We start from the raw sequence: 12,640 nt of genomic DNA, 5'->3' as shown, positions 1-12,640 counted from the left end.
TCCTGCTGGGCGCTGCTGATGGTGGGCGAGGGACCGGAGCTAAGGTTAACAGAGGTGCAGAGCTGGTGCTCAGAGTGAGTGCTCTTGGGGAGGTGGACTACGTGGTGTTAGCTGGGCTCAAAGAGAACGGTTTTCCATGCCTGACCTCCCTTTTGGTCTTAATTATTAGCAGAAGTCACGTGGAAACTTGTCCTGATAAAGATTGTCTCCCTCCAGAGAAGTCACCCTATTTTGAAACATCAAAGTCATCACCTGCACCATTAGTAGGCTGTCCCCTTTTTGCTGATGACTGCTAAATTTTATGCAATATGTACTTCACAATTTTTTTTTCAAAATAACATGTTGAGCCATGCCTGTAATTTGCTTTTTCAGGGCAACCTGAAGACCAGCTGAAGTACCAGTTTGCCTCTGCTGTTCTTTATATTTCCTGGATGCTTGAGCTAGTGGTGCTGTGCTGACAGTTTATTAATATCAGCAGTGTTGTGCTTTGACTCCAGATGTTGTAGGTCTTGGTGTAAGAACTGCCAGAATCAGTCAGATTTTGTACTGGCATGGTATGAAGGTGAACTGGTGCCACCAAAGAGTCGTGCTCTGCGAGCTCTGCTTTCTCTCTGAAAGCTGGCAAAGCCTGGCTGTTTGGCCAGGAAGATGGGATCTCCTGTAAGAAAGGGCAGAAAACCTTGCAGTGTTTGTTCTCATTATTCTAAGTGTGTCTTTTTGCGAGAGGTTTCAAAACCGTGCGTTCCTGTGGCAAGGAGCTGGGTAGGGTCTGTGATGACAGATGATGAGACTTGGTGGAGAGCATGGCTGAGAAATGCAGTTGGTCCTTCCTCTCATTTTCGTCTGAGATTTTTGTGTTGCTTCCTCTGCAAACTCATGTTCTCCTGTGAAGGTGGGTGCTTGGTTTTCCCCAATGGTTTCTTGAATGAGAAATGTCTTGGTCTTTTAACAGAGGATTTTGGGCAGAGGGTTTTGCATTTTGCTTTGCTGTTTGTGCCTGTTGGTGTGAGACTTTCCCCAGATCATGCCAAGACATGGGAGGTGTCAGTTGTTTCTCTGTTGTGAAGGTGTGGCTGGGGTTGTCAGATGATTGTAGGGCCTCTGGGAAAGAAGTACTCCACACATGTGGAGTGGATGACAACTAGCCTGGGAAATATTGCAAACTGTATGCTTGATAAAATGCCCAAGGGTTCCTTGCATGAGGTGAGGAACTGTGTGTGTGAGGACGGGTCCAATTTCATCTGTGTGCAAGGTTTTGCACTAAAGCTGGATGCTTATTGTAGCGCCTTTCAGGTTTGTTGTGTTGACATTTGCATGTAGTAATTGTAATTCACCAAAAATAATAGCTTCAAGAGATGAGCAGTGTTTGGCATCTAAGAAGAAGACTCAAAATGATCAAAGTGGGTAGGTCGCAGTGGAAACAGTCTTTACCAGCAGGAAGGCTGCCTGGTTTGCTCCTAGCCTGCAATGACAACAGAAATTCACGTCTCCTCTGAGGGCTGGCTGCCCTCTGATACCTGTAGGGACAAGCACCACATGGTTTTGTAGGGAAAAGCACCACATGGTTTTATTGGTGGGAATTGTCCCAGGAAGGGTTCGTGTCCATTAAATGCAGGTGACTGCAGCTGACTTGACCTCTGTTCACAGGAGAGGGACAGGGAGTGCTTTAGGTCTGGAGAGCCTGAAAAGCAAAATGGGCAAAAAAGAGCCAAGAGCAGCCCTGGCCTTGGGCATACTGAATCACACTGAATGCTGCTGCCTTGTTTTGCCCAAACACCTCTTCGTTGTGACTGGAGCTTAGAGGTTGGCCCTGAGCTGGCTGCTTGCACCTACATTGTGAACACCTAAAGTTAGGTGAGATGAATTCCCCCTAGGACACTGCTGCATGTGACCTGGGAGTAAAGGACAAGTATGGCCAGTGCAGAGTGTTTCAAATATGGAAATATGTTTAAAAAAACCCCAACAACAACCCACAAACACACCAAAAAACAAAGCGGCAAGCATTGCCCCTTGTAAATTCTGATTCTTTTGTTTGCCTAAGTAATATTTAGCATTAAAGTTTGTACTCCAGTACCTCTTCTATATTTTTTTGCCTCATCTTGAGATTGCATGTTACATTCTTTTTGAAGTTTTGGTTGGAAATACTTGGATGACCTCCATCTGAAAAGCCTATTAGATATATTCTAGGGACTTGTATATATATGTTTTAGAATATCTTATGTGATCTCAAGGTATCAGTGTACTGAGCAGAATTTTTGCATGTTGTGGGTTTTTCCTGTTGGAATGAGTGAGAATAAGTACTAACAACACCTAAAGCTGTAATGTATCTGAGGTCCATTGTCCTGTCTCTCTCGTAACGGTCAAGCCAAAAGTACAAGTTTTGTTCACACCTCACTTGAAAACAAAAGCTTTGGTTTTTTTAATCACATAAAAAGGCTAAGTTCTTCTTGCATTTGTCATGGGGTAAGGGAGCACAAGGCAATGTGACACTGCTAGCTGAATTCACCAAGTGGATCAATGCAGGAATAGCCTGTCAGGGAGAGTGTTACATAGGCACAGAAGGAGTCTTGGTACATATGAGCTATGGATGTGAAAGTTACAGGAGAACAATACCTGGAAGTATTCACAAGGTGTAATATTATGTGTCCCTCATCTACCACTCCAGTGAGTCAGCATGATCTCACCTGGTGGAAATACAACACTTGATTCTGACCTGTCTGTCAGGCTCTGGGCAGTGGCTCAGCACTAACAGGTAATATTACAGCCTTCTGTCCTCATCATTTTGGATATCTGTAGTGATGTTTCCCAATAGTCTCCTTTATTGTGGGTTTTTAAAGCTAGGTGTCAGCACAAGCTGGCAGTCAGATCAGTCCGCACTATCACCATCTAGCTTTCCAGCACTTACAGGTGTTGTTCTCCTGTCACTTTCACATCCAGAGCTCATATGTGCCAAGACTCCTCACACAATTCTTGTTTGCACTGGCTGGTCAGCCATGGTTCATTATATCCAGTTATTCTACTCCTGGTTAAGACAATATCTTGATGTTCCTGTGACATCCCACCTCTCAGCCTTTCTGCCATCTGTCAAACATCTTTCATACATGCACTCATGTCACAGAAGGAAAGAGATGCACTTCACTCGTAAGAGAGAAGCAGCAATATGTTTGATACAAGACAGTGAGTTAACAAAGTTGAATGGTAAACGAGACAGTGGTTTAACAAGATTCCATGGCAAGGTACACTGATTATTTACTGCATAGAGGATAGGGTCAAACAAAACTGTCAGGGAGACCTTCCCGTTGAGTCATGAGGTTCAGAAAGGACCCCCTTGCTTTCTAAACTCCTTCCCTTAGAGAAGTCTACGTGGAGCTAGATCCAAACTTAGTCCCAGACTTGGTCAACGGTTTATGTCTAAAGGATTATATATGTGCGCAATCAATCCTTTACATCACTTAGCTAAGATTTCAAAGTTTAGCATGCCATTAGTCACTTATTCCCAATTCACTTACCGAGTACCTGGCGTGACAAAGAATCTCTCAACCTCGAGGAGTAACCTTGAGAGGCATCCCTACTCAAGGGGAGATCCTGGCGTGCAGCCCACTGCCACGCAGGAGACCTCAAAGGGCTCTTGGGCTGCCCATTATTTATGGGGGTGAGATGATTGACTCAGTCATATTTACATACCAACTGCAGATGTTAGTTTCTTCCCAATTTGGCTTGAGTCAGACATTGACCAGCACTGTGGTTAGGTGAATGCATTGCCTATTGTGTTGTTATCTGTCTCCCCTGACTCCACTTTAGCTGGATGCATCCATCACAATCACCACAGGTGGTTATCGCTTGAGCAGGGTTATGCGAAAAGGTCAGGTCAGGGGAGAGCACACCATCACAACTCATACTTACAAACTAATGATGTACAATGCAAGTAGCTCAAGCTTGTGTAAGTGTGTTCATTTGATGCACACTAAATTACAATAGAAGTTAGTATGGCACAAGCAATAAGTCAGTTGGCATTGGGTCCTAATACTATTAACCTTTACAAAAGCAGTTTTTTGTTAATCATCTTGTTCTTAAGACATTTCCAGACCACCCAGTTGCTTAAATACAACTCAAACTTCATACGCTTTTGTCAGACTCTACAGCTTGATCTGGTGTGGATGTTATAGATCAGAATGTAGTAGTTGTACTGCAGATGTTGTGTCCACCAGCCCAAGGCACATTGCACTTACGGACCCCTGAAGTGCCATGCTGTTGAAACACCTCCTAGCTATCCTAGTACTGCCCAACATGGCTTACCTGCATCCTCCACCATACGGGAAAGGCTTTGTCAGGAGAAAGCTTTACTCATATATATAGTTACAGTTAACAGAGACCTGTCCCAATTACCATGCCAGCAAGTCAGCACAGCATATCCTGGAGGGAACATAACACTTGCTCCAGTGTCAGGCTCTGGGCAGCAGCTCAGTACTAACACTTAACAGTTCCACCTTGCACCCTCTGCTTCTATGCAGTATCAGACACCTCCTTAACACAGTCTCCCTTCTCACCCCAGTCTCTGTTACTCTGGGTTCTTATAGCCAGATGTCAGCACAGGCTACCAACCAAATCAGTCCACAGTGATGCCACTGTATAGCTTTCCAGCAGTTTCAGGTGTTGGTCTCCTGTTGCTTGTTGATCCACAGTCCATACTAAGGCTCGTCATTCTCTGTTCTTGTCAGCAAGCTTATTATACCAAGTTATTCAACTTTTGATCAAGACAAGATATTGATGCTCCTGCGACATCATTTAAAATTGAATATGGATGATAGTTTCCAGTTGTTGACATTGTTGATACAAGTGACTTGGTTTGTCCATTTTTCACATTAGGATAGAACTTCCAAACCAGCAGTAATCTAAACATTTTATTTTGGATAAGAATAAAATTGAATACTGATCTCTGTCCAGTTTCAGCCTGTAAAGAATGCGACTGAAATAAGGCCCAGTATGAGTTGGTATGCATCTGTAGGTCTGGACATTTCTCCCATTTATTCTTCTTTTCCAGAAAGCTTTGGGCTGTGCTCTAGAAGTGAAGTTTATTGTTGTCTCTTATCTTCAGGCAGTGATAATGTAGTTCATTCTTTCAGGATGGTTCTTTCTTCCATGCTCACATATCCTTACCTTGCAGCCTTAAGTGGTGTTGATGCAGGACAGAAGATAAAATGACTTGCTGGTTCATTCTTCATGTTTTCTGCTTTCCTATTTCAGCCATGCAGAGAACACTTATCTAATGAGTAGAAAATTATAGCCCATATTTTGTTCTTTAGAACAATTTTAGTATTTCCTTCCACCAAAGAAGAAAAACCCAAAGTCACTGAATACATATACTATGCCTTTGCTGGCAGGAGAGATACAGTGTGCAAGCTACATAGTGGACAACTCTAGGCAATGGCAGAAGCTCATTAGACTCCAGAGGCCTGTAGGAGGGCAGGATAAAACTATCTTCAGTATTCTGCATTGAAAGGGTACTCCTTGTGATTTTTGCACCTGGAGGAAATCAAAGAGGAAAAATTACTCTCAAAGCTGAAATAAATGCTATATAGAACTACACTGGGTGTACAGAGGAGCCTTCAAGAGAGGCTCTGAATTGTGTAACTGCAGAATGAATTTAAGAGACTTGTTAGTATAGAAATGGCATACATGACCAACAAGTTCAAGTCTTTTCCTATTATCTGAGCACTGAATAGCAGTGGGACCAAGTTACTTTCTAGATAAAGAGTTGAAGTTCACACTGCTTACGGAGGAAACAGCAGTTTCTGTGGCCTTTCAGCCAAGACTTCTTGTCTTGTTATAGGCTTCCAAGGTGCACATCTGCAAGCAGTCGTTCTTCATACTGCACTTCAGATAGTCATTCCCTCCCCCAGCCACCTATGTAAGAGCTGACATCAGTTTATAACAACTCACAGAAAAAAATTACCATAAATTTAAAACTGCCTAATGCTCATTTCTCCAATATGGACATAACCAAAGTTACCAACTAGAACCCTCCTGTTGGAATTCCAGGCACACAAAGTTTCCTGGAGAAAGGATTCACAATGAATAAGTAGTATGACTTATACTCATCCTTTAGTCAATAAAGTGAAAATATAACTCCACTGAGATATTAGATAACAGATCCCCCAAATGATTTCAGTTTTCAAAATACACCCACAGCTATACAGTACCTGTAAGATCAGAATAAAGATTATTGAAAATGTAAGACTTTGAAGGAAACAAGCTGTGACTTACGTGATCATTTCACAGATCCTCCAGTTTCTGTTTAAGCTGAGAAGGGTTGCCATCTCCTCTTTAGTCAATTCAAAGTCAAACACCTAAGAAGAGAAACAGCTGGAAATCACCTCTTTGAACAAATCAAATCAGAAGCAAGATTCACAAGATTAAAGAACAAGTTCACATCAGAAAGGGTGCTGGTTAGAAATAATGGCTTCATGAGACAGGGAAAGGAAAAGAAGTATCTTTGGATTTTTGAGACTACTGGCAGAGGGGAAAAAAAGACTGCCAGTTGCAGTTACATGTGCCAGCTGTTCCAAGATGCTTGGTGAGCACTGAGTGTTGCAGAATGCCTCTATTTGTGGAAGATGCATTTCTCTCCAATTCCAAAGAAATATCTGGAAGACTTTCTTATTTCAATAAATCCAGCTATGTTACTTCTGAAATCTTGATGTCCAATATCAGGAAGAAAACCATGACTTAACAGTCAGAGGAGCAATGTGGATTATTGACACCAGGACTCTTCTCTTAGCATTGCTTACTCTATATTTTGAGGAATGTTACTGCACTTGAGCTCCAAGCAAGCTCTGCCTGCCACTTCATCCACAAGTCACAGAACAGGAGACACTATGTAAGGTGACTGATAAGGTTATGAGCATACTGTTTCCAAGAGCTCTGTGTATCTTTTCTCCAGCTGTAGTTTTCATTGTAGCCCTAGCTTCCAGACAGAAAGAAAAAGCCCAGTCCTCTTGCCTGAGGAGAACTTGGGAAGGGTGAGAAAGGATCGGTGCTGGCTCTGCAGGGGGAAGGCATGCCATCCCTGAAGGGCAGCACCCAGGTCACTCCTAATGACTCACCTTGAAGTTCTCCACAATGCGCTGTGGTGTGACAGACTTGGGAATCGCAATCACGTTTCTCTGGATCTGGAAGCGAAGGAGAACCTGTAGGAACAGACAACTGAGTCAGAGAGAGGACGGCTCCTGCTCTGGAGGAAGCAGAGCCTGTTCTAATAGCTGTTTTCCCTAAGCTACACGTGCTTCTGCAGAACTGCATTTCAAATCATTCCTGTTCTTGTGGCCTAGGTAGCGCTCCTGAAGGGCAAAGAGGGAAGTGGTGGAGGCCCACTTGGAAGGCCTCCTTTCCCATCCAGTTTTGGGACAGTCAATTCCTTTTCTTCCCCCCTGGACTCTCAGCAGTCTATGCAAGGCTTTCATTCTCTGCAAGAGGACTTGAGAGGGGAAGTGACATCTGAAAGTGAGTCAAGAACCTTTTTCTGGCTGAGGGCCAAAGAGATACTGGCACATATTGTAGGCCACATAGTAAGCAACCTGCATTGCTTGTTAACACCAGAAAAGAACACACAGTTCACAGGGACACTGATAGAGGCTGTAGCCTCGCTTTGATGGTTTCTTTAATGGCTGTAATACTGGAAGGAGTACCCACTGTCAGCACCTATATACCTGTGCTGGGGTTTTGTTGTGCTTGGCTGCAATCTCTTGGATCTTGGGGTCGTCCAAAAGGGAAGGATTCTCTGGCTTACCCCTACACAGAGACAAAAAGGAAGAAGTGGCAAAGAGTCACTCCAGAAAGAGTCTACCTAGCATGAATAATTTAAAAAAAAAAACCCGTAACAAAAACCAAAACCACCTGTGCCATTACTCATTCAATTAGTCTGAATGCTCCAAACTTAAACCACACTAACCCACTTAGAAATTACCTGTCAGGGCGTCCAAGGGGACAGTATGCTGTTACAGTGATCCCTTTGGATTGGCAATAGTTGATAAGCTTCTCCTGGGAAAGGTATGGATGACACTCAATCTGCCAACACAGGAGTAGAGACTGATAGTTGTAGAACTACTGTACTGTTGCCATGCTCCAGAGATTTTTTTTCTGAATCCTAATTACAGGCTGCCTTCATCCTGCCCTGCATGTGGTCTGTGTGACAATACAAGACTATAATTCTATAGGGCACCAACTTTTGTATTAAGTCCTTATGTGTTTTTGGGATTTCGTTCTGAGAGGCTTTATAAAAGTCACTGATTAGAGTCAGAATGATAGCTCATGTCTGGATTCTTTATCCTTCCAGAGAGAATGCTTCACAGGGAAAAAATACTCCAGAATTTGTAAACAGTAGTTCAACAAGGTGAATAAAAGGAAATATTTCGGTCCTTTTTGTACCGAGAAATATGCAGAGCGGGATTTAGAGTACATGCTGTGTCTACTTTGTTCTCCGTTTTCCATCTCCTCATTCAGCTGTAATAGATCTTTATAATCCCTGGAAACTATTTACCTGCAGTCACTTTGCAAGCTTACCTGGTTATTTGCAGGCTTATGCTTCAGCCCCGGCTTGTTCAAGATTCTTTCAGTCTGCTCCCGGTTAAAGTTGGAGATTCCAATGGCTTTTACCAGACCAGCATCCACCAGCTCTTCCATGGCCTAACACAAAGGGGAGCAAAGTCAGCATCCAGTGTACGTGACATGATCTGAATACATTCTTCCTGATATGGCTTGTTTCCCTTCATGGGAAGCACAAAATAACTGTTTGGACTTGCCAAGTTTTTGACTCTCCAGGGGAAGAGTGGATACTGGTAGTATCTGTGCCACGTATTCTATCACACCAAAGCCCGAAATCATTGCTGAGCCTGAAATTCACCGAGTTACACAAGGAAAAGAAGACTAAGTCTACTATTGTCACAACACTGGAGGGCTATGCCCTACAAGGATGGCAGGATCAAAACCTAAGTGTCTATTTTTGTAAAATCTGTTTGAGCAGTTCAAGAACTGCATGAGGACTGTGGTGAAGAAAAATCATACAGTTAAGGTCAAGTAAATAACTTTTTCTAACCTCAGTCTGGTGTGCAGCTCCACTGAAAGTGACTGTGCAGCTCAGTGACTTGAAATGCTAATCCACAGTGAATAGGAACAATAGCTTGACTAAGCATGCACAGTTTTAAAAGCTACCACATACTTTTGTGAATTCTTTCCAACTAATTCTGCATACATGCATGAGCCATTCTGTCACTGCTGAAACTAACACCACTGCTGAGGACAGAAGACATGATTCTTCCACTGTGGCTGAACTTACCTCCCATGTATGTAGAATATCTGTGTTGCTGGGTATAGACATGCCTTTGTCATCTGTGGGAAACAGCTCCTCTCCTGCCTGTCCGGGAGAAAGAAAATGCTTGAAAGTATGTTGAGAAGTTCACTTAAATACCATGATAGCTTAAACTTTAGTGCAGGCAAGAACACTGATTCCTGTCTACATTCAGTCATTCCTTCCTGAGGAGTAGGAGGGATTGAAGGCATTTTTGCCAATGACAATTCCCATAAAGACAGTTTTTTCTGCTAGACCCCTCAAATTGATAACTTACCCAAACACCTACAAGGAAACAAACCACACTCAGAACTATAGCCTCCAGTCTCATACACATTCACTTTGTGTATTGTTCTTTTGTGCCCACTTAAGAAGAACTGTTGTGTTCTTTTTCCAGAAGGACATCAGGGGACTTAGGTACTGGGAACATATAGCTTTGGTCTATACAACACCAGTTCTGCTGAAAAGAGGTATTATGTGCAGTGGAAGTTCTTCCAAGACAAAGCTCAGCGTAAAGCCACTAACACTAGGAAAATTAGAAGAGCCTTTGTGTACAAGTTATGAAGAGACACCAAGACCAAACTGTGTTTAACAGTTGTTTGCTACTGTCACCTTGAGACAGTTTCACTTTCCTGGCTTTGTTAATGTAAAGCTAAAATAGAGTATGAAATAAAGATGAGCATCTCAAAAGCAACAGGTAGGATGGAGACTGATCAGACTGTAGCAGGAAGGAAAGGCTAAGACTAGAAATAGTCAACCTGAGACATCAGCTCCTTCACTAATTTGTGAAAGAGTTTAGGCCCCCAAGAAGTTTGACCTTTTGAATTCCTGTCTCAGTGGAGCAACACTAAAACTCCTACAGGCAAGGTCAGCTCAATCTGTACAGTATTAAGGACTTAGTGATTAAAGAGAGAAATGGAAAACAGAAATATTTTCTCTTGCTCTGCGATTCTGTAACACACAGGAAAATTTCTGACAGGCAGCAAAGCGCAGCCCTCCTTCCCACAAGGGGTAATTCTGAGATGAGCATACACTGATTCATAAGAGAAAGGGAGAGCAGCCTATTTATGCTTGCAGCTGGGACACCTGCCCCTAGTTTTCAGACCATCATTCCCAGGATCAAAGGGGTATGCAAGCAGCAGTCTCAGGGGCAGAGATCAAGAACCTGGCTCACGTGGCCAGAGTAAAGCTGAGCACCAGAGCAGTGCTGGTAGACACGCGATTGTCTTTCTCAGGCACAGCAATTGTTGGGCTGTAAAGCCATATAGGCCCCCGAAAGCAGTAGTCAAAAGAAACAAAGCCAAGGGCATTGCTGTTACTGTACCTTCAAACCAAAAGGCCAGTGCATGAGGTAGAGATCCAGGTAATCCAGTTTGAGGTCAGCAAGAGTCTTCTGACATGCTCCCTTCACCAGAGGCTTTTCATGAAACGTACACCATAGCTAGAGAAAAAACCAAGGCACACTGTGACCTCCTGGGTTAAAGCCCTCTGGTACTCTCCTGCACAGGACAGAAATGCTCCATCTTCTTTGGAAGGCGATGTGGAATGAGGCCATACTAGTGCTCTTCGGATGGGGCTTGCTCTGTGGGCAGGACTGGCTCGTGATGCTGAAGGCATTACGTGCAGTGACAGCACATGTATTTGAGTAGGACCATAACAGAGAAAGTCCTCTGGTTCCATTAGTTAAGACATCATTTGTGTTACCCCCTCTTACACAGAGTCTGCCTTTGCAATAGGTGGCTTTTAAATGAAGACATATATCTGTCATTCCTGACCATGTGTAAGACTCCTGCATTGAATGTAGCAGGCAAAGCCAAGAAAATATAAGACAAGCCACAAAGAAGTGGTTGGCACCAACCTTTAGCAAGGTAAGAAGTAACTTCAGAATCCAGCTAAATAACCTGGTTTCCTTAGTAAGCAAGGGAAGGAGAACCCACACCTTCCTTGGGACATGTGCTGAGCAGATTACGCTGTCCCAAGGTGCCCAGAACCTCATCTTCCTCGCACAGCAAAGACACCCCTTTGGCAGGACTGTGGGCTCAGGTGCTGGAACAAGCACCAGCCACTGCTAATCTTATCTGCCCTGCTGTGCTTCAGCAGTCAGTGAGGTGCTGTTGGTTCTGCCTCTGTATCAGTCTAAGACACCAAGTGATCTCAGACCTCTGCATTACAGGTTTCTACCTTGCTTGGTGCTACCTGGCCCACTCTACCTTTTCCTGCTCCCCTTCTCCTGCACTAGCTGGTCTGCAGATGGCCCCTCTGCTCCAGCAGAGCTATGAGATGCAGGGCCAGGTTCCTCCTCATCTATCCCCCAGCACTTCTGGGTCTCCTTGCATCAGAGTGCCAGACCACAGCAGGGCTGTGGTGCTCAAGTTCTCAGTGGACTTTGAGGGGAAATCACAGTCTTGAGTTCCCTCAGTCATTGGATTGACTGGAGAAGAAAGCTGCCACCACACAGTTAGGATAAGGGTGATTCTTCTCCCTGCTCAAAGGTCAGGGAACTCTCTCTTCCTATCCAATGGCTATAACAATAAAATTTACTATCAGTGGACAGGAGAGAATCCAACTGTATCACTGTGCTGATGAAGCAGAAGAAAGTAGTATCAGGAGTGATCTCATTTACAAGTTTCTCCAATGCTACAGCATAAAACTACTTTAGTTTCCTACTATAAAAATATCACAGGTAAAGCAGGTCTGTCCACAATCCAAGGCTATCTGATCTTTACCTTGCTGACGATGAAGAGGTCCTCTCGTTTCACAACACCTTCCTTGATTTTCTGCTGGATCCCTTCCCCAACTTCCTTCTCATTCTGATACACATAGGCACAGTCAAAGTGTCGGTACCCAGCATCAATGGCAGCCATCACTGCAGCTTCCACCTTACCTGGGGGGGACTGAAGGGAAAAGGGTATGCTATGTCTCGATTTGGGCTTCTCCCATGCTCCTCCTTAGGTAGCTAGAGGGTAGCTTTTCCATAAAGCTCCTTGGTTCTGCACACATCTCAAGCACAGGCTCCTGAGCTTAAAGCCAGCCTCCAGCTGTACCTGTGTCACCCCACGCCCAGGCAGAGCCTCGGCCCCAACACCAGGACCGATCTCCAGCGCCGGGCCAAGGCCTCCTCACTTCCCCACACCGCTTCTCAGAGGAGAAGCCCCCGGCAGCTTCAGCAGGGGTTTAGCCCAGCGGAGGGGCCTCAGCCCAGGCCTCGGTGACCCGCGTTCCTGGGCTGAGCCCTGCAGCGGCGCAGGAGCTCGGGCTGCTGCGAGGGGCCAGCGGACAGGGCGGGACCCTCGGTGC

The 12,640-nt window shown here is 44.4% G+C and overlaps 1 protein-coding gene across 1 annotated transcript; it reads right to left on the bottom strand.

Annotated features, from left to right (window-relative positions):
• Positions 1-5,242: 5,242 nt before the first annotated feature.
• LOC104076866 (aldose reductase-like) lies at positions 5,243-12,237 on the bottom strand (the record flags this gene model as incomplete). The annotated part of the gene is made up of 9 exons (XM_009577880.1): positions 5,243-5,523; positions 6,265-6,347; positions 7,104-7,187; positions 7,707-7,788; positions 7,964-8,064; positions 8,560-8,682; positions 9,332-9,409; positions 10,668-10,784; positions 12,070-12,237. Coding segments are annotated over 9 exons (879 nt in total), but the record flags the coding sequence as incomplete, so codon positions are not given.
• Positions 12,238-12,640: the final 403 nt, after the last annotated feature.

This window comes from Fulmarus glacialis, unplaced genomic scaffold (genome assembly GCF_000690835.1).
Source record: "Fulmarus glacialis isolate BGI_N327 unplaced genomic scaffold, ASM69083v1 scaffold13875, whole genome shotgun sequence".
NCBI lineage: Eukaryota > Metazoa > Chordata > Aves > Procellariiformes > Procellariidae > Fulmarus > Fulmarus glacialis.
This window is presented reverse-complemented; position numbering and strand designations above follow the sequence as displayed.